The 23,130-nt window shown below is 34.3% G+C and overlaps 1 protein-coding gene across 1 annotated transcript in view; it reads left to right on the top strand.

Moving 5' to 3' along the window:
- The window catches only part of LRFN5 (leucine rich repeat and fibronectin type III domain containing 5), a 256,511-nt gene extending 233,941 nt beyond the window's left edge, over window positions 1–22,570 (top strand). Inside the window, exons 3-6 of the mRNA XM_034992514.1 lie at window positions 5,294–6,698; window positions 9,391–10,103; window positions 16,359–16,402; window positions 22,302–22,570. Coding sequence (XP_034848405.1) covers window positions 5,314–6,698; window positions 9,391–10,103; window positions 16,359–16,402; window positions 22,302–22,319 — 2,160 coding nt within the window. The 5' untranslated portion in view covers window positions 5,294–5,313 and the 3' untranslated portion in view covers window positions 22,320–22,570. The remainder of the gene's footprint in view (window positions 1–5,293; window positions 6,699–9,390; window positions 10,104–16,358; window positions 16,403–22,301) is intronic.
- The last annotated feature ends 560 nt before the right edge of the window (window positions 22,571–23,130 follow it).

The raw sequence follows: 23,130 nt of genomic DNA, 5'->3' as shown, positions 1-23,130 counted from the left end.
ACTTGATAATCTGCAAAGATGCTATTTCCAAATATACTCACAATCAGGGGTACTGGAGATTAAGACTTCAGCTTTTTCTTTTTGATCAAGATATAACTGGCATATAACATTGTATAAATTCAAGGTTTAAAACATGTTGATTTGATACATATATATTGCAGTAAGATTACTACTATAGCATTAACTAACACCCCTATCATGTCACATGCTTATTTCTTTTTTTGTGGTGGGAACATTTAAAATGTAGTCTCTTAGCGACTTTGATGTTTATAATGCAATATTGTTGTCTATAATTACTACACTGTGCACTAGATTTCCAGGATTCATTTATTTATTAGTTGTAAGTTTGTACCCTCATTCGACATCTCCCCAGTTTCCCAACCCCCCACCCAGCCCCTGGTAACTACCATTCCATTTTCTGTTTCTTTGAGATGATTTCCCTAGGTTCTCTATATTTTCAGATAAGAAAAAAATGGGGTAAGAATTGGGGGAGGAAAAGAAAGTTGAAATGAATCTTCCAGGCAACCCAGACTTTGGAAGAATGATAGGTAAGAAGCAGAAGAGCACAAGGAAAAATCAGTCACTCAGGGCTTTCAGCTACAAAAAGACTTGGGAGAGGGAATGGAGACCTCAGTCTTTTTCTTCCCATAGAGGTATGTCTGACTTTCAACCACAGAATGTCTGGGGTGGCATTGGTGAGATACAACAAACTTCTTAGAGGAATCCTCTACCTTCATAGAATCTAGGGTATCTCAATTGCAGCCCAAAGCAAGGAAATGCAGGGATGAGATGAAAGATCAAAGAGCTCTCATTGGCCACCAAAAAAAACCTGGAAGCGGAGATATAAAGTTGGCTGAGTTCTCCAAATGTTTGAAAATCAGATAGTTCATCTATAAAAGACAGATTTTCAAAACCATCCTAGTGTCAACATCCCATGTCTTCCCAAATAGCAAATGTCCAACCACGGTCTCAAGAAGCTGCAGTGAACTGAGTTATGATAATACTGTAACAAAGGACAAACTGAGATAACTGCACAGCATAGAATGCAAGACTATAGAACTCCCAAAAGATAACATAGGAGAAAACCTAAATGACCTCGGGTATGGCGATTCTTTTTTATGTACAACACCTAAGACATGATCCATGAAAGAAATAATTGATAAGCTAGATTTCATTAACATTAAAAACTTGAGCTCCACCAAGGACAACATCAAGAGAATGTGAAGACCAAGGACAACATCAAGAGAATGCGAAGACAAGCCAGGGACAGGGAAAAATATTTGTACAAGACACATCTGATAAAAGACTGTTATCCAAAATATACAAAGAATTCTTAAAACTCAATAATTAAAAAAAAAAAAAACATAATTTAAAAATGGGCCAAAGACCTTGACAGACAGACCACCTCAACAAAGAAGATATACAGATGGCAAATAAAATATGAAAAGATACCCCACATCATAAGTCATCAAGGCATGCAAATTAGAACAGTGAGATGCCAGTACACACCTATTAGAATGACCAAAATCTGGAACACTGACAACATCACGTGCTGGCAAGGTTATAGTGCAACAGAAAATCTCACATTGCTGCTGGGAATTATGGTGGAGCCACTTTGGAACACAGTTTGGCACTTTCTTTCAAAACTAAATATAAATATAATCTTACTATACAGCCCAGCAACCACACTCCATGGTATTTACCCAAAGGAGTTAAAAACTTATGTCCACACAAGAGCCTATATGCAGATGTGTAGAGCAGCTTTATTCAGAATTGCCAAAACTTGGAAGCAATCAGATGTCCTTTAGTAGGTGGATGGATAAAGGAGCTTCGGTACATACAGAAAATGGGTTATTATTCAATGCTAAAAGGAAATGAAATATTAAGCCATGAAAAGACATAGAGGAATATATTATTAAGGCATATTATTAAGTGAAAGAAGTCAACCTGAAAGAGCTACATACTATATAATTCCAACTATATGATATTCAAGCAAAGGCAGAATTATGGAGACAGTAAAAAAGAAAAAAGTCAGTGGTTGCCAGGGATGAGCCAGGCGGAAATGAATAAGCAGAGCGCAGAGGATTTTAGGACAGTGAAAGTACTCTGTACATACAGCAATGGTGGATATTTGCCATTGTACATTTGTCCAGACCTGTAGAATGTACGACACCAAGAGTGAACCCTGCTGTAAACTACAAACTTTGGGTGATTACGTTGTGTCGAAGTAGATGCACTGAGTGCAGCAAATGTCCCACTCTGGCAGGGATATTGATAATGGAAAAGCCTGCTGTGGGAGCAGTTGGTATATAGGAAATCGCTGTACTTCCCTTTCATTTTTGTTGTAAACCTAAAACTGTTCTAAGAAATAAAGCATTAAAAAGAAGTTTGTTAAGGGGAACCTGGGTGGCTCAGTAGGTTAAGTGTCTGCCTTTGGCTTAGGTCATGATCTCAGGGTCCTGGGATTGAGCCCCATGTTGGGCTCCGTGCTCTGCAGGGAGTCTGCTTCTCCCTCTCCTTCTGCCCTTCCCACCCGCTCCTGCTTACTTGCTCTCTCTCTCTCTCACTCTCTCTCAAATAAATAAATTAAAAAATCTTTTAAAAAAAAGTTTGTTAAATTTTTGAAAGGTAGACTAGTTTCTCCCTACCCTAATTTATGCCAGATAGGTCCTCTTATTTACTTTTCTGTTGGATGGGGACGTCAGGGGACATCTATGGAACTCTTGCCTTCCATCAAAGACTACTGCTTTCTGGAATATAGTTACTGTAAATTTATATCCTCAGCATTTTGATCTTGTTATTTAAAAAAAAAAATTTGATGTCCAGTTTATCCAGCTTACTTGATTGCCAGGGTGCAAATGATGTGGGGTTGGTTTTTGTTTGTTTGTTTGTTTTGTAATTTTAATATCCATACCAGAAGTACTATTTATAAACAGATTAAAACACGGCAAAAATATTTTATATGTACCCACAGATACACCATTTCTGTTGTTTTTTACCCATTTATAAAGATTCAAGATTCCATCTGGTACAATTTTCCATCAACCTGAATAGAATATTCTTTATATTTTCTTATAGTGCAGCTCTTATGGTAATAAAACTCTCAGTTTGTCTCAAAATGTTTTTAATTTACCTTCATTATGAATATATAAGCCCCCACCCAGGTTGACAGACTTTCTTTTCTTGAAATGCTTGAAATATATTTTTAATTGTTTTCCATTTTGCTTTATTTCCAATGAGAAATCAGCGAGGAGTCAGCCATTATTTTTTATTTTGTTCACTTTATCTTCTTGTAATGTGTCTTATTTCTGTGCTCCTTTTAAGATTATTATTTTTTCCTTTGGTTATCTGCAATTTGATTATGATGTGTCTTGGTATAGTTTTCCTTGTTTTGAGCTTGGATTTATGGGTTGCTTTTTATTACAAATGTGCGCCTGGGTGGCTCAGTTGGTTAAGCAACTGCCTTCGGCTCAGGTCATGATCCCGGAGTCCTGGGATCGAGTCCCACATCGGGTTCCTGGCTTGGCAGGGAGCCTGCTTCTCCCTCTGACCCTCTCCCCTCTCATGCTGTTTCTCTCTCTCTTTCTCAAATAAATAAATAAATAAAATAAAATAAAATAAAAAAACAAATGTGAAAAATGTCTGCCTTTATGTCTACAGCCTTCTTCTAATACTCCAGTTATATGCTTCTTAATATTTTTGACTTCTTAATGTTTTCCCACAGGTCACTGAGGTTTTGTTTACTTTTTTCCTCCAACTTCCTCCCTCCCCCCAGTGTTTCAGTATGGCTAGTATCTATTACCCTGTTTCTGCCTATAGGATTACTGAAGTTCTTTCTTTGGATAACTCTCTTCTTTCTGGTATTCTGCCTCATAAATTCAGGCCATTGGAGACTCTCTGCACTCCAGTCTATCCTCTTCAACTGTTCAAGTGTCACCTTGTTTTCCCTCCTTGTGCTATGCTTTGAAAAGTGTCTCCAGGAGCAATGATAGGGTTCATTCGTTTTTTTTTTTTTTTTATTCACTTTTCTCAAGGATCACGATTCTGTGCTTCTTTTTTTTCCAATGTGTGAAATCTATAGTTATAGAAGTATTTTGTACTTTTTGTTACTGCTTATCATGGAAAGGCTAGTTTAGTACCAGTTATTCCATCATGAACAGAAGAGTAAGACTATTTCATTTGTTGAGCATGACAGTTCTTACTCATTACATCCACATTGAATATGATATAAAATAAATAAAAACTATAAGAATATGTTTTATTTAGAAAACTAGGTACATTATTTCTAGAATAATTCTGTATTTTATATTGTCATCAATTAAAAAAATTTATTTTCTCTAGCTATTTTCCTTGGAATTTAAAACTACATGTAATTTATGAGAACTTTTGATTGCATATATATTAATATTTTAATTTTTGATGATTAATTTCAAGAACAAATACTTCAGATCAAACTGGAAAATGAAACTATCAAGATTTTTTAAAAATTATATTTGGATTACATTTAAATGCCTTAAGATTTTAAAAGAAAAAAATGGAATGATAGCATCTTTTGGGACTCAATGTCAAGAATTTTGATGACTACTTTTCATAAATGATCTTTTAAAATCCAATTTTACATCAAATAAAATATTCTAATATTTAAGGAGCTCAGAGCACTTGTGGTAAATTTTTAGCCTTTTTATTTTTGAGAATAAGAGCCTTTATTTGCATTTGCAGTTAGGTTGTGAAGGTTGTACTATGTTCAAGATAGTTTGTAAAGATGAATAAAATTTGATTAATGATTAATTACTTTCAAATATCATGCCACAAAGTTAACAATAACAAATATTGTCTTTTATTGTTTCTACTCAGTAAATTGAAGTGCTTGCAAATCCTTAAATATATCTTTAATCTTTTGAACTTATGAGATATCTTTCAGGGTTATGGGCAAGTTTCCTAACTCCTACCCTCCAGTCTCAGCTGAATGTCACTTTTTTTGTACATCCATGAAGTACCCTGGACATATTTCAAAAATAGCACATAATTTACAGAATTGTAATAATCTGTTGGCTTCTTTGTTTTCCCCCATTTGATTTTAAATCCCATGAGGCCAAGGAATGGTGTATTTTTCAACTTAGTGTCAATTATAGCCTGCAATACAGAGTAGATATTTTATACTTGTTTGTTAAGTAAACAAATGAGTAAATCACTTCTGTATTACAATTTGCATACAAAGGATTATTCCAGTAGGAATATGAACATTAGTGAAATGATTGGATGCTAACACTACATTTTGTATCTTTTCTTACAGGCTCTTAAATCTGATCTACAATGGAAAAATTTCTTTTTTATCTGTTTTTCATTGGCATAGCAGTGAGAGCTCAGATCTGTCCAAAGCGTTGTGTCTGTCAGATTTTGTCTCCTAATCTCGCAACCCTTTGTGCCAAGAAAGGGCTTTTATTCGTTCCACCAAACATTGACAGAAGAACTGTGGAACTGCGGTTGGCAGACAATTTTGTTACAAATATTAAAAGGAAAGATTTTGCCAATATGACCAGCTTGGTGGACCTGACTCTATCCAGGAATACAATAAGTTTTATTACACCTCATGCTTTTGCTGACTTACGAAATTTGAGGGCATTGCATTTGAATAGCAACAGATTGACTAAAATTACAAATGATATGTTCAGTGGGCTTTCCAATCTCCATCATTTGATACTGAACAACAATCAGCTGACTTTAATTTCTTCTACAGCATTTGATGATGTCTTTGCCCTTGAGGAGCTGGACCTGTCCTACAATAATTTAGAAACAATTCCTTGGGATGCTGTTGAGAAGATGGTTAGCTTGCACACCCTTAGTTTGGATCACAATATGATTGATAACATTCCTAAGGGGACTTTCTCCCACTTGCACAAGATGACTCGGCTAGATGTAACATCAAACAAATTGCAGAAGCTACCACCTGACCCTCTCTTTCAGCGAGCTCAGGTATTAGCAACCTCAGGAATAATCAGCCCATCAACTTTTGCATTAAGTTTTGGTGGAAACCCTTTGCATTGCAATTGTGAATTGTTGTGGTTGAGGCGTCTGTCCAGAGAAGATGACCTAGAGACTTGTGCTTCTCCAGCACTTTTAACTGGCCGCTATTTTTGGTCAATTCCTGAGGAAGAGTTTTTATGTGAGCCTCCTCTCATTACTCGTCATACACATGAGATGCGAGTCCTGGAAGGTCAGAGGGCAACCCTGAGGTGCAAAGCCAGGGGGGACCCTGAACCTGCAATTCACTGGATTTCTCCTGAAGGGAAGCTGATTTCAAATGCAACAAGATCTCTGGTGTATGATAATGGAACACTTGATATTCTTATAACAACTGTAAAGGATACAGGTGCTTTTACCTGCATCGCTTCCAATCCTGCTGGGGAAGCAACACAAACTGTGGATCTTCATATAATTAAGCTCCCTCACTTACTAAACAGTACAAACCATATCCATGAGCCTGATCCTGGTTCTTCAGATATTTCAACTTCTACTAAGTCAGGTTCTAATGCAAGCAGTAGTAATGGTGATACTAAAATGAGTCAAGATAAAATTGTAGTAGCAGAAGCGACATCATCTACTGCGCTACTTAAATTTAATTTTCAAAGGAATATTCCTGGAATACGTATGTTCCAAATCCAGTACAATGGTACTTATGATGACACCCTTGTTTACAGGTAAGAAAAATTAACCAATTTTTTATACTTACCATGCATCTACATTAGTAGGGCTTGTTAAGGTACTACTGACTTGGTTTTTTGTTTTGTTTTGTTTTTGTTTTTTTAACTGGCAGTGCTACTCTGTGTTGTAATTACAGCACTCCACTTTTTTTTTAAAGTGTATAATGTAAGGTTTGTGAAAGGTGATTACCTGTGGGGAAATATTTTGAATGGTGTTATTTTTAGAGAGTTCAAATTTATATTTAATATTCTGCTTACTTACTTTTTTTCCCCTCATCTAAGAGATGTGACTATCAGAGAACAAGATTGATTTATTTTAAAAATTCAAAAACATACCAGAACTTACACATCCACATGAGTGTTCTTTCCTTCAAGGAAGTCACGTTGGGAGGCTATTCCATTATCCCAATGATGCTGGCATTGCTCAAAGCACTTTTGGAATTATCTTTAGAACCTTCGTCATACTATTTTGAATATCCTCAGTGGTGGCAAATCTTCGTCTTTTGAGGGTGAATTTGAATTTTGGAAACAAGCAAAAGCCACTTGGAGCCAAGTCTTGTGAATAAGGTGGGTGATCAAGATGGGTATTGCCATTTTTGGTCAAAAAAATAGGATGTAACTATAAAATAATGAGACTGATTTTTTTGAGTGATTGAGTTATGTGCATGTGTATTATTTCATATACACTGGTTCTTAAGACAGTTCCAAAGAGAAAGTTTATAAATATTTTGAGCAGTGAAAGTATCACTGGAGTTAAGTATGTAATCTCCTCATAAGGAATTCGATGGAGAATTTGCATCTGACTATAGATTTTCTGGTATGTTTTTCTAAAGTTCAGCCTCATTGATTTATAGTCACATCTTGTCCAATTTTCAGTTGGAAATATACATTTTTACCTCTCCATATAATTTCACTCATAATAGACTATTATTACTCCTAGGAAATGATGCAAAATCATGGTTTTGAAATATATATATATATTTTGTCTTGAAGCTTTTCTGGAATAAGATCAACTCAATTCTTATATACCCAGATGAATTCTTGAAGATAATTTGATTTTCACCCATGTATGGAAATGAGAGAACTTTTTTTAAATGAGCATGGGCTGGTAGAAAAAAAAAACAAAACTGGCCCAGCTAGCTGTATGATCGATCCTGGGCAAAGTCCTACATTGCTGAGTTTTAATTTCCTTATCTTTAAAAGCAAGAGATTAAAGTAAACAGTTTCTAATATCTCTCTTATCACTAAATGTATGATCATGTAGACTATGATGCATGCATATTAGCATAAAGTTGTTTGTCCTTCTTATACTCAGCTGCTCTTTACCTGGGTTATCCATTATTTAACCCATTGTCAAAGAAGAATGTGCACCCCTACCCCTCAGCTTCCTGTAGCTACTAACACTGTATATATATATAATGTGCCATAGGCCAGTTTCTACTTTCCAAAGACTAAGATCCTAATCCTGCTATGACAAGAAAATTCTAGGTGACCTTCAGAAAATTGCTTAAATTTCCTGACTTCAGTGTTTGTCACAAATAAAATAGTAATGCCTACCTCATACAGTCATCGTAAGAATAAAATTATAGTGTTCCAGAAAAAGAAAAAAGAATAAAATTATAGTGTATATAAAGTGCTTAGTAATGCCTGGTATTTATCATACACTCACTGAATGATAGTGATTTTGATCACAAATCACAAATACATACTGTGCCCTAAAAGGTTCCTAGTTCATTTAGAACACATTATCTAGGTTGTATAACAGATTAGCATTGCCAAGTTTTATCTGTCAGGGAAAATATAGTTTCAAGCATTTTTTTTTTCTAAATGAAATCTTAGCTTAGGTCATATTTGGTTGCTACTTAAAAAAAAAGTTAGTGGGAAAAAAGCACCCACAGAAGAGTTTTGTGATATAATGGATTCAGAGGTATCTGTAAACTTTTATCAAACTTAGCAACTGTTCTGAAGGTAATTTCATCAGCCCACAATGGGCAGGATGAGGGATTTAGGCTCTGGTCAACAGCCTTGCCCCGTTCATGTTTTTAAGATAATACTCTTCATACATTCTCATCAACCTCATTTTTAGATAAAAACATACTGGGAACCAAGTGTTGCTGGCATAAGAGAAGGCTGAGATCTGTAAATAAACTACTTTAATCTTAGTAATTATCGTAGTTACAAAATATAGGTTTGCTGGGTACCATTCCATAGCAGCTTATAACTGATTTGGAAAATAAATACTCCGATGCATTTCCATTCTGGTTTCTAATGTGATTGTCAGTGTTTTCCCTTCCTTCAAATTGGCTTTTAGTCACAGAGGTGTTGTAAGTGCTAAATGGATTTGTTTAGTAGTCAGATAATGTCACAGTCACACCTTTCAAAAGCAATTTGCCATAAATGATTTTTTTAGCAGTGGCTTTTATTAGGAGTTCTGGTTTGCCAAGCAATGTAATTAGGAAGCTTGTCAAGGCACGGTGCAGTCACCATTGATACAGTGCAGAATCCAGCAATGACTTTTAACCATTTTACCTAGGCATATATAAGATTAGATCATTTTCCCATATTTCATATCTGTTATAATTGTGCTTATCTTAATGAGTACTGGAATGAAACAGACCTGAAGTCATAATGGCTCTGTGTGTCTGTATGTTTTGTTTTTAACATTAACACAAATTCCATTGTCCCTCAGAATGATACCTCCTACGAGCAAAACTTTTCTTGTCAATAACCTGGCTGCTGGAACTATGTATGACTTGTGTGTCTTGGCAATATATGACGACGGCATCACTTCCCTCACCGCCACAAGAGTTGTGGGTTGCATCCAGTTTACGACGGAACAGGATTATGTGCGATGCCATTTCATGCAGTCCCAGTTTTTGGGAGGCACCATGATTATTATTATTGGTGGAATAATTGTAGCGTCTGTGCTGGTTTTTATCATCATCCTCATGATCCGGTATAAGGTTTGTAACAATAACGAGCAACACAAGGTCACCAAGGTCAGCAATGTCTACTCTCAAACTAATGGGGCTCAGATACAAGGCTGCAGTGTCACACTGCCCCAGTCCGTGTCCAAACAAGCTGTGGGACATGAAGAGAATGCCCAGTGTTGTAAAGTTGCCAATGACAACGTGATACAGTCTTCAGAAACTTGTTCAAGTCAGGACTCCTCTACCACTACCTCTGCTTTGCCTCCTACCTGGACTCCAAGCACTTCTGTGTCCCAAAAGCAGAAAAGAAAGACTGGCACAAAGCCAAGTGCCGAACCACAGAATGAAGCTGTCACAAATGTTGAATCCCAAAACACTAACAGGAACAACTCAACTGCATTGCAGTTAGCTAGTCGACCTCCTGATTCTATCACAGAGGGGCCCACATCTAAAAGAGCACATTCAAAGCCAAGTAAGTTTCTCACTTTGCCTGCTGACAGATCCAGAGCGAGGCACAGGTACTCCCTGAATGGAGAATTAAAGGAATACTATTGTTTTAACTCACGGAACACGTGTGGACTGTTTTCTAAAAGAAGCATGTCTATGAATGCGATGTTAATTCAGTCCAACAGTTCTGATGGGCGTAGTGGAAAAGCATCTCTCTCAGATTCTGAGTGGATATTGGAAAGCACTGTGTAACCAATTATTTCTTTTTAATGAAGAAATTATTTTGAAAACTCATATAGGAAATTGGAATTTGAAATTCCAGCTTTGTTTCTCTGATACATGCCTCATAGAGAGAGCCAAGGTGTATAAACCTTCTAGGTACAGTTTGATATGTGAAGGTAACACAGATAAGATGGTTTAGGGGGAAAAGCATGACATGACAGTGCCTTCCCCTGCCCTAGGACTGACCTCTAGGTTCTACAATAGCAGAGCACAAAATAAAGGTTGTCACGGGACAAAGAAGTCTTACATAAATAATGCTATTTCCTCCAGTCTTACAAAGGACCACCTAGGCTGATTAGTATTTTTCAGTGAGTAGATTTTCTATTTTCTTTCAAGGACAGTGGCATTTGTTTTTTGGCAGATATTAAAAAGAACACCTCTGTGTTGTTATGGTGTTTAAAATAAAATATTCAATAAGTATACCCAGACAGTGTTAAAATAGGTACACTTCTAAACAACATTCATGGTTCAGGTGCCTTAATAGATTTATGGTATTTCTCATCCATGACATAGCTTTTTTGGTGGGGAGCAAAAGAAAAGTCAAGTGATTTTGCATTTATCAAAGAAATCCAGTTCAGTTTCAAGTCACAGGCCAGAATTCTGTATGCTGCTACCCTAGGCACAGGAAGGTGTTTTCATTCATTCAGTACACATTTGTGGAATGAATGAGTTTTATGTTTTTCTTTAAGTAAGTTAAAAAGGGAGACAAAAATACCAGGCTCCCATTATCAAAGGAATGTCTATTGTTATCACTAAGTGAAGTAAAAAAAAAAAAAAAAATACTTCTAATGGAAGTCTTATTACATTTATAAGCAATATGAAGTCATTGCTCATTAACCAGATAGTGGTTTTGTTTTCCCCTTCTGCCTATAATTCTCAATTGGAATGTTTCTTTCTTAGAGTAAATGCATTTATTTTAACCAAAACCTGTGATGAAATTTAATTAGAAATCATGCAGCTTAGTGGGAATCCATCATTAAAAAATTCTTAAATTTAATCAGACAATAATATTGCTCCTTGATATATGGTATTCTTGGATATCCACTGAAATCAAGGTCTATAGATAAATGTTCCTATCTACTCGCTGAAAATCTTACATTATATTGCAACTTGATGGTGTTTTATTAAAGATTGGTAGATGGGGGTTAACATTAAGGCATTCTTTGGTATTTGGGATGGGAGGTTGAAAATAAGGCTCAGATGAGAATCTTGCACAAAAAAATTTAGCCATAATATAATAAGATACGTACTTTATTTATATAACATACTCCATGGGAGTAAGTTAAACAGTAAGTTTAATATCTCTTACAGATCATTTGGAAATATCATTAAAACACAGATGGTAGTCATTAGTTTAATTTTCTTCTACTAGAGGCATATGTAAAAACTTCAGTTAATTTTAACTTGACACAGAAACATTTTATACACGATTTATCATGATGACATTCAGAAACAGGTAAAATTAAAGCAGAGATTATTTTCCACACCAGTCTTGAAAAAAATTATCTAATGGGCCAGTATTATCTTAGGTGTTTCATAAATGCCTCCTCTGCCCTGGTTCCCTTTCTAAAGCTTTCCTTTCACATTTCGAAAATCTAATCAGCTTTCATGGGTCACATGTATAGTTCTTTGGAGGAATAAATGAGATTACATGTGTGATCATGTTTTGTAAAATCAAAAACATTACACAGAATGAAGTGTATCTCCAACACTATTTCTGTAATAATGCTCTAATCCCAATTTAACATTTCTAATTAACATCAATTACTTAATTCTTCAAAAGGTGCTGATGGACAAAAGCATATTGCTTTTCCCTTTCCTAGTTTTTACCTATATGGTATTAAAAAGTCCCAAATATATAAACGCTTTTGAGACTTAAACAAGTGAATCCCCAAGGAAGAAATCTCTGGCATTATGAAGGTTGTGGTCAAGGGGGCTCTGAAATCATGCATAAAGGCCACAGTTTAGCATATCTGTTCCAAGTTGCCTGTATTTTAAAAAATCAATTTTCTGCTTATGTTTCAAATGAAACGTTAATTCAATATCTTTTATTTCTTATAAACATTTAGAACTCTATAATATCTAATCATGTGAAATTTATTCTGTTTGACTAAAATCATTGAAACCATTTAAATTTTTATTAGTTTTACTCAAGACTGTTTTCAGGGTATATTAACCAAATGCATGAACACATGTTTTTAGAAGTGATAAAAAGGCTCATATTTCTGTCTTTCTGTAAGTTTATATTTTGAAAGATCAACGAAAGATTGGCCTATCAAGAGGGTCAAATGTTTTTGTTTTTGTTTACGAGTATATGAAAGACTTTTTGCTCAGGGCAGTTTCAGTATGAAGTGACTGAAAAATAAATCTATGGGACGGTTGAGGGTTTTTAAAGGTACCCGGTATAATATCCGAAACACACTAGTTACTCAAATGAATGAATGAGTGAATGGATAGATAAATAAATAAATGAATGGGGCCAGGGAGGAAGGTGCAATAGTAAGAATTTTGATTATATGCACAATGTTGATTTGTGATCCAGCTATTTTATTACTATAAGCAAGAAATTCTGTCTCTTACTGTTTTTCTTTCTGTTATTTCTTGCATTTCTCATTTAACCAGCTATGTGTATGTGATCCAAAGCATATGGTTTGCTGTTGCTGACTATGTATAGGTTATATATATTGTTTTTTGCTTCCAAGTCCTAAATTATTTTTCTTTTTTTTTAGCCATGCTAAACTATGGTTACAGGTTGTTAAATATGATAACTAACAAACAATATATTTACAGATATTTGCTCCAAACATTTTTTAATTATATGTCTTCCTGTGTTGTTTTTGTTTCTTTTGGATAAGTGTCCCCCAATTCCAAAATGTCCAACTATTATTAAAGTAGGTCTTTTTATTTAATATATGTAATATCCAAGTATCATAAAGGGATGATGAAGCATCCAATGCTGCCTTGGAATCCTAAGAGGAAACAAAGTTTGGTTTGATGAATACTATTCATTTTGACCCTACAAATAGACTGAAACAGAGGTACATTAAATAAATAAATTAGATACGTAAATACCCTCACTGGGACCAATTTATTTCCTAATTTTTTTTTTTTTAACCATTAAACGTAGTTAGTTAGGTTGAGGCCACAATAAGCTATTTTATGCTTTCAGACAGTTGATTTTATCTGCTCTGTAGATATATTTTCCAAAAAATGTTTTAGAATATTAGTTATAGAACTATTGTAAACCATTTATAGACATAACAAATCTATTATCTGAATGATACATACTTTCCCACAAGAAGTTGAGAAATTAAAAGAAAATTAAATGTGTTCCATTTATCTACAGGAATCTCTTTTTATCTTTTCTTGAGAAGTACTTTCTACTTCACTTTAAAGCACTCACAAAGTACTTAACTTCCAAACTAAATTTTAACTATTTTATTTGCTTGTATTACTGAAAGGAAACTAAGTATTTCATTTATAAAGGTAAAAAACTAGAACAATTATCACAAGATCCACAACAATGGCCTCTTAGTTCTGAAATTTTCCCATTTTTCCTTTTTATTCACAACAATAAGCTTAACAACAATCATTTAAATGCCAATAGTTAAAAAAATAAAAAGTGCTGAAAACATAAAGCATCTTATTGTACATAGAATTGCAAAGGTAAATGGGTCATTTTTCAAGGACTGCAGATCTGAACCCATTTTCTTATTGGTATGACAAAATTTCACTTCTATTTTATGTTGCTAAGAAAGCAATGTTCATTTATATTATACGGAATGAAGACTATCTATTATCTTTTCCTTGCTCAGTCATCCCTTGTGTTTAAGGAAGCATCCAGTCTTTCTTCTTTAACAATGAATGTGGATGCTTCTGTCTGTAAGTGTTTGTAGTGTTTGGGGAAAGGACTGAAGTCCACCCAGAGGTGGTCCGGATGGGAAAAGGCTATTTTTCTTATCCTCCGCAGTTGATGATGATAATCATCATCACTATCGTTATATAGTCATTATTATTATTTACATTATAATGGTTGTGAGTGAAGCATTTTTGGGGCGTCAAATTTATGGATAAAAAATATCTTGTCTTTAAAATTTCATAGAGAAAAGAGAAAATAACCGAAATGAATGCCTGGGATTTTGTAATAGTTTCAGAGCTCGGTCTTTTCAGATTAGTCCATCCTTTTTCTCCCATGCTAGATAAATGCATGCTGGGACTACACATACACTTACTTTTGTCAGGTTTGGGGGATTTTGTTTGTTTGCTTTCTGAAATAAAACCAATCCTTCTTATAACAGTACCGAGGATCACTTAATATCGAAAGAATGGTGAAAATATTACTGTGATTGAGTCTTCCTAAAAATGTGGTATTGTCTGAAGTGTGGGACACAGAAAGTAGCACTTTCTACCTAGGAGTCTATTTAAGTATGAAATTTCCTTGTTAAATAAGGGTAATGTATTTGCAATTTTATCAAATATTACAAGTGATCAGTATAATAACTAGTGTACCATTGTCTTCTGGTTTTGTCAGCTATTTCTCAAAGTCGAAATTTAGGATCTAAAGTTACCATTGATAAAATATATACACAGTATATACTTATATATCTATATATGTAATATATAGATATACCAATATGTATGCTTAGCAAATTAATCAGTTAAAATCAGAATTTTGTATCTTGCAACATAGATTGTAATTGATGTAGCAAAATTATATTTAAATGGGCTAACTACCAGAGAACTTCTCCCAGAACAACTGTACAAGCTATATTACTGAGTTATAAGATTACAATGGGATATAAACTCTCTAGTAGAAATTTATTTTTCTGAACTTCCTAATGATTATGATCTCTACAACTTGTAGAGATCCGCTCTTTTCAAATAGATGACTCTTATGTCCATGAATTTTAAAATTAAAAAAAAATTTTTTTCAAATGCATTCAGAGAAAGTCATGAAGTCCTTTTCATTTTGTGTTTGGAAGTGGATGTACATTTGATCTTGCCTGAAACATGAATTAGATATTGTGATTCTGCTCAGAGTATGTCCAATAAATTATTCAAATAACATGAAGGGCTTATGAAATATCCTATGTTGGCTCTACCATAATGTAATTTCCTAAACATTTTTTTTTTCCTGGATAATGTGAACATGTCTTATTATTGCTTTCATGTAAAACCTAATCTCCAGAGGCAATTATAAATTTCTTTGAATGTTTGTGCTGGAGGTTCTATAAAAAAGTATTTTGTACTCTTCTCATCACACTTACCTGTGAACCCTGAGAATAATTTTTTCCTAATATTTTTTCTTATCATTGTGTCACTTCTTAATGACTAAGAGTATTTGTTTTAAAAGAGGACATATTGGAAAGAAATAGAATATGTGCTATGCAGGGCTAGGTAATGGTATTAAACATTTATAGCCAACTGGAACATACATATGGACATTTAAAGGCAGAATGGTTGCATATAGAACATTAGTGTTTTATATGAGGATACTGGGTACTTCATAAAACATATTATTTTGGGGGCTATTGAATAATGATTATTGTAAATGATTATTTAATACTCTGCATGTTGAACATAGTGAAGCTATGTTTCCCATTTTGGATTCTCTTTTCCTTGGTGTATCTTTCCATATTAGTTGAAATGTTAACTTTGAGTAGGGAAAAATGAGTAGAAGCCTGATTCCCTTCTTGAACTCTTTGAGGAAAAATGCATTCCATAATAATAATTACTCACGTTAGCAACTGGGACAATATTTTTAAAATTCTACCTGTATGGTGTATTATATATCAGGAAGTAGCCATAGACAACTACAAAGTATTTGCAAAAGTCAATTGCAATTAGCCCAAGAACAGGTAAGTTTTTTTAAAAGAAGTCTAGATAAATCTCTGTTAAGAGAAATCTTATCAAGATTTCAGTGAGAAGTGTTTTCGGGTCTGTTTCTTAAAAATGGAATTTGTGTATTTGTTTATGACACTGAAAATTTTGTTCCCAGATGCTTTGCTGACTAATGTTGACCAGATTGTCCAGGAAACACAGGTGAGATTTTGTTACCTGTCTCATAGTTCAGCATTAAGTGGGCATACTCTTTTATAAATAATTTTTTTTTTAATTTTTTGCAAGCTTATGTAACTTGTTGAAATTTTCCATTAAAACTACTCAGTTCTCAGTGGTACAAACTAAAGTTTAGTTTGGTTAAATGAATTTCCAGTTACTAAATTTAGACATATTTCTGGTTAACTGAACATTTCTGATTCATACTGTAAGAATAAAGGGAATACTAATGTGACTTTGGAGTCACTCTTATACCCATGCATGATATAATGTGCATTTTACAAATACTTCCCAAGACAGTAGCTTGATAAGAATGTATTCACTCCTTATCCTTGACCTCCACATCCTAATAGGAGCGGAAATGATACATTATACCTCCCTGGAAGTGGATGAACAGAAGTGTTTCAGTGTTACCCAAAATGAATGAAGCCACTATAAAATGGAGCAAAAGACTACATATGAAATATTCATGGTATTCCTTTTGTCAGCAACTGATTACTCTTCTTCTTTTTTTGTTCCTTTTTGGAAGTTTCAAATGAGTGTTTGATTCCTGCATTTTAATTGGATCAGAAAGTGTGTTTCCAGAGCAGAATAGCACTTTAGCAATCTGTTCACACAGCTGGAGGCATCAGCCATTGGCTTAAGGTTTGGCACAGAAAAAATATTCTGCTTGTAAAAGTTCTAAAAAAGGCCACTGATTTATTTTTTTAGTGGTAAAAATAGGGTCTTTTTTTTTTTTTAACATTTTGTATTTAAAAGATAATAACTTGGACAATCATTCAGGGTTTCCCCTAATGAGTTCCACTCCCAAATTAAACACCGTATTTTTCATGCATCATGTCTCTGAGTTCAGGATCCCAATCCCGTGTTACAAAAAATGAACAGATGGCTCACTAGAAACAATCAATAGCCCAATGTCTGGCACACACTTTGTGTTCTGTTTTGTGTACTGAACTGCCCTGCGTGAAGGTGCATTGTTTCATCACCCCCCAGTGCTTCCCTTTCTCACTCTGAACCTCTCTCTCTCTCCTGCCCTACCTCTCTTGCTGCCTTCTTTCCTCCCTCTCTCTCTCTGCCTTTGATTTCTGAAAGTTCATTTATCATGTAACTTTGGACATCTAGCTGTTCTGAAAGAGAATATCTTTAGAAAGGGATTAGAAGGTAATTGGTTAATCTATCAGAAGCACAGTCCAGAACAGTGCTGTTTTATCAAGAATTGGAAGCAGGAGAGTCAATCTAAGGCATTTTTCAATTATCAATTAAAGTATGATGAGACCTCGGTGTAACTCTTCTTGGTACTTGGTAAATGATTTCTGCCTTAGGAGACCTATCCTTTCTACCCTGTCCATACTACCAGTGAAGCCCCTTGGAAGAGACTGACCTACGTGGCTGTCTTGTGCCTTTCCCATGGTTAGCAGTACTTCCCCAGGTGTGAGTGGAGTGAGGTAGAGCTGGTAGAGATTTCTTGTGCTCACGGCTTCCCAGCTCTTTTTTAGGGGGGGAGGAAGGGATATAAATTTTTAAGTTTTTATTACCTGCAGGATGGTAACAAATGTGTTTTACTACCCAAAGGCAAATATGTTTTCCAAAATTTTGGACACTGCCCAATGCATTAAATTTAAATTAAAAGGCTACCTATGTGTGTGTGTGTGTGTGTGTATGTATATATATAAAATTGGGGTGCCGGGGTAGCTCAGTTGGTTAAGCGTCCAACTCTTGGTTTTGGCTCAGGTCATGATCTCAGGGTCCTTAGATTGAGCCCTGTCTCGGGATCTGCTCTCAGTGGGGAATCTGCTTGTCTCTCTCCCTCCCCCTCTGGCCTTCCCCCTGCTCACTCCCTCTCTCTCTCTCTCTCTCTCAAATAAATAAATAAATAAATAAAATATTTTTTAAAAAAATAAGCAAAAAAACAAAACACCTTACAACACATTTTTGTTTTTAATATAACAAAATGTTTCCATGGCAACATTATTAAATTAATTATACCACAGTCCCTCATATAGCATCAAACTCTAATAGGAAGGTACATAAAAGACAGGTTCCATCCAGTCAGTGGTATAGGTGTTCCTTGTACTGAGGTATCTGCTAAGATCATTTTTTTCCCTAAGGTTGAAGAATTAATACATTTATATCATTTCCATTAGCCAGAATATGCCCTATGCCATTTTTTTTTTCCTTAAGACCTTCCCTGCATGTGTATAGAAATAGAATGAACTTAAAATATTTGATATATCACATACGGTCCTTTTATAATAAAATTATAAGATTCTAATCACACTCAGATGAATTGAGAGCAAAGAGAAGAGGAATCAGCAAAACTGGTAGTAATTACATGTAAACTGGCACTTGCATATGTTAACCTTATGTTTGAAAAGATTGTTATACTTAAATCCAGTAAAACAATTCATATGCCATGTTTAGAAGTATAAAATAGGAACGGTTGACTAGTTGCATTTTTTTATTTATTTAGAGAGTGAGAGATGGGGGGAGCAAAGGAAGAGGTAAAGAGAATCTCAAGCAGACTCCTTGCTGAGTGCAGGGTCCAATGGGAGGAGTCAATCTCACAACCCTGAAACCATGATCTGAGCCAAAATCAAGAGTCCCACATTTAACCGACTGAGCCCCCCCAGCTTCCCCTGACTACTTGCATTTATACTGAAAATGTCTTAAATAACCTTTCTTAAAAAGTATTTGTTATATTCGGACCAACAAAATATGTGTACTGTGTGTGTGGGTGTGTGTGTGTGTGCGCGCGCGCGTGCGCGCTTAAGTATGCACAAGAAATACCCCTTAATCTATAATTGCTTGCACTAGCCTTTAAGGAAATAGCTTCCTGATTCTAATTAATTTGACTTCTGATTATTCTGTTTAGTATCAATTAAGGTATTTAACAAATTTAAAATTTGTCATAAAACCCCTGTCACAGGTGCAATAACCATGAAAAGAGACACTTTTTTTAGAGAAACTATTAAGGTATAAATGAATAAAAAGTAATGCTGATTATAAAGAAACACCAACATTTAACATAGGGTTAGGAAAAAATATGAAATAAGAGCTAAACAGCAAAGCAAATGTGTATATATGATCCAGATATCTTTCCAATGTTATTTCCCAGTAAAAATTACCATTATAAAGTATTTGGTTCTGTAGCGTTGGTTTTTTTCTAGGATATTCCTTTCAAGTGAAATTTTTAAAAATAAGAGTAATAGAATAGGCACATATGCACATATGTAGAAAACTTTTAACTAATTTTATAATAATTAAGCCCATTTTTGACATTTACTTGAACATTACAGTAAGTCAGAAAAAACTAGAACCCTAGTATCAGCAATGATTTTTAGAAATAATTTCCTTCTTTTTTAGATATCCTAACTATACAAGATAAAAATCATTCAGAGTTCTTACTTGCATTCAGAGTAAGGGCAGTAACAGCATTTTCCCACAATCCATTCAACGTCAGGACCTTTTTCCTTTTTTTAATATTGGGGTAGCTTCAATGTCCTCTTTTCTTTATAGTACTGTTCATAAAACTGTCCCCAGTATTTTGCATGATACCTTTTCACTGTTCAATAAGGAGCATTATCAAAACATCCTGAGCCTATCTCAAATTCATTATCTTTAGTTCTTGTAACATTTTAGCATGATTATTATAGTCTGTTTTTTTTCCTTTGTGATGCTCTTATAATTTGTGTTCATATTTAGATCTTTATAGAATCATTGTAAGAGTTTGTCTACTGATAAGTGAAGTAAAAAGTGTTATTTTGAATATCCTACATATACAAGTTTTTATTCAGCTTCATATTATGTCACCATTTCAATAATGGTAGTAGCTTCAGGGCAGGCAAATTCATACCATAATTTCCAAAGCTGATCGTTAATTGTCTAATCTTTGAAATTAACAGCTTTTATAAAAGCCATAATTCCGTAGTTTGTTAATAGTTTTTTTATGTAATGTGGAAATGATCTCATTATAATATGTAAGCTTATGCAATCATTAACTTGATTTTTTTTTTTTTTTAAGAGAGGAAGAGAGAGCTACAGAGAGCATGTGGGGGAGGGGCTGAGGGAGAAGTAGACTCCCTGCTGAGCAGGGAGTCCAACCAGGGGCTCCATCCCAGGACCTTGGGATCATAACCTGAGCCGAAGGCCGATGCTTAACGACAGAGCCACCCAGGAGCCCCTCATTAACTTGATATTAAAATGTTTTTGTATTCTGGAGGAATTTATTATTTCTAAAGTCAAAATAGTTATATTGTCCACTATATTTTTCTTCTATTTGTATTTAGTCTTTTCTATATCACTGCTTCCTGAAACTTGAACTTTGGTATAGTACAACTACATCTTTTTTCTATCAAAAGGAGCATATTATTGGAAAGACAAACAGAAATAAACTCATTGTAATCCAATTTCACCAAAATAAGCTATGCTATGAACCCAATAGATAGGAATTTATATATAATCCCATTGTAATTTAGAGTGATTTTATGGAGTTTTTCTTAGAACATTCCAGGTAAAAAATGATAGTGAGATCTATATTTCAGTCATTTCCAAGGTAATTATTTTTTTATAAATAGGTTACACATCTATTAACTATTAACAGTTTTCAGACATGGTGTAAATCCTTTGTTTAATAATTTTCAAAAACTATTGTTTGTGCCAAAAGTAACTTCAGCTATTCAGATGAAATATTTTCTCTGCGCCCCGCCCCCGTTTTTTAAAGGTTTTATTTTTAAGTAATCTCTACACCCAGTGTGGGGCTCAGACCCACAGCCCTGAGATCAAGGGTCACATGCTCCACTGACTGAGCCAGCCAGGTGCCCCCAGATGAAATATTTTCTTAAATGAAACATCTCTACAATATTTTTCCTACCTTTATCACGTCAAGTTTTTTCTACACCAAATATGTTCTACATCAGCATTTTGATATAGAATAGTCTTCCATATTTCACGATTCATCTGTGCCATGCATTTTATAACACCCAACTTGTAAACATAGTTCTTTTTGAATGGGAAGGGACAAAAATTACTTCTATTTCATATTTATGAAATTACATATTTATCAAAAATTGTTTTTCATCCCTATTCAAAATGGAATTTATAGACATATCTTAAATCTATGATGCTGAGAATCCACATTAGAGGAAGAATATTTTTACAGTTTGATATTTAAATATTTTTAAATGGTTTTTATATTATGTTATTCAAAATTAACTATGGAATGCCTTTCTTGTGAGTTATTGTCAGTTTACACATTTATTTGCTCTGTGGGTGAGGAACTAATTTATGAAGAGGAGTAATAGTCTTCACTAACGTTTAATGTATAATTAAATTTTATAAAATTTCAATATGATACAAACTCCCAACAGACTATATTTAAAAAGTAGTGATCACTTAGATTTTATATGTGATGAACAGATTTGGCCTAATATGCTCATAGTTTTAAAACCAGTATGATTATTTGTTAAAATTTAAATGCCGTGCATTAATGAATAAAATCATTATTTTTTTTTTCCTTGAGAATGTAAATGTGAAAAGCAAAGCAAGGGAAATGCCATTCCACAATTTGGCTTTGACTTGCATAACTATTTAGGCTTAATGCATTTAGATTCCTTTTTAAAATGAGATTATTTTATATATTCAGAATTTGAAATTACCAAGCAACATTTTAAGAGCCGATGTGCATGTCTAGATAGTTCTTAGGAGTGTATCTTGTATTCTCTAGCAATAAACTCCTGCCTGGTTGCTTATAGTTCTGTAACTTTTAAATTACTAGCACAATGATCTTATTACCTACGTATTTTCTCTTTGTTTCTTTGTTTCTTTTCTTTTTTCTTTCTTCCTTTCTTTTTTTTTTTTTTTTCCGTGTTCTCTTTTCCCATTTCAGAGGCTGGAGTTAATCTGAAGAGCACTACTTCTTTCTCTCCTGAAAAAAGTTGCCACTGATATTTTTACTGGATAAAATTTAAAAAATGTTTCAATTCACAAAGGTTAATTGTTGAACTGGTGTCCTAGAAGAAATTGTCCACAGGAGCCGAAGCAGAAGTCTCTGACGCGGATGGAATTGGCTCTATCAGACCATGGTTCATCCCCTTTTAAAGCCAATTTTTTTTTTTTCTTCTGGCCTACAAGTATTTTTTTTTTTAAAGAAGGAAACAGAAAAGCCTACATTGGCATCGAGTTCTGTATCAATCCATGTTACATTGCCATCCATAATTTAAGACTGTAGAATCCTGAATAATCTATATCACTTTAACAAATAAATGTTTTACTATGACAGAATTTGTACAGTGCCTGATTTGTGGAAATATCAATTGCTTCAAGTATGAATGGTGCAATGATGACTGTAAGAACTAATAATGCTATTTTACATTTATGTAATGCAAAACCTTAAGGAATCAAATTTGCTTTATAATATTGGACCTATTTCTGCCATGACTGAAGTGCACCCACATCTGTGGGAGAGCAGTACAGCTATTTTAAAAGTTTTACAGCAATCTTATGCTTCAGTGTAAGACAGAAAGTGATGAGGGATCTCTTCTCCTAGTAGAGCTTCAGAAAGCTTCAAAGTAGGCACATATAGTAATTAATCCAAATTGATTCATTGCCTTTCTGGAGAGCCGGGACAAAGAGGTTTTAATAATTTCAGGCCTTATATTTCATTGTAAGTGCCCATTTAACCCATTTTGCAGAATTCCAGGGTAAATAAGGAAGAA

The sequence above is a fragment of the Mirounga leonina genome, unplaced genomic scaffold (assembly GCF_011800145.1).
Source record: "Mirounga leonina isolate KUSES-001 unplaced genomic scaffold, KU_Mleo_1.0 Mir_82, whole genome shotgun sequence".
Classification (NCBI taxonomy): Eukaryota; Metazoa; Chordata; class Mammalia; order Carnivora; family Phocidae; genus Mirounga; species Mirounga leonina.
This window is presented reverse-complemented; position numbering and strand designations above follow the sequence as displayed.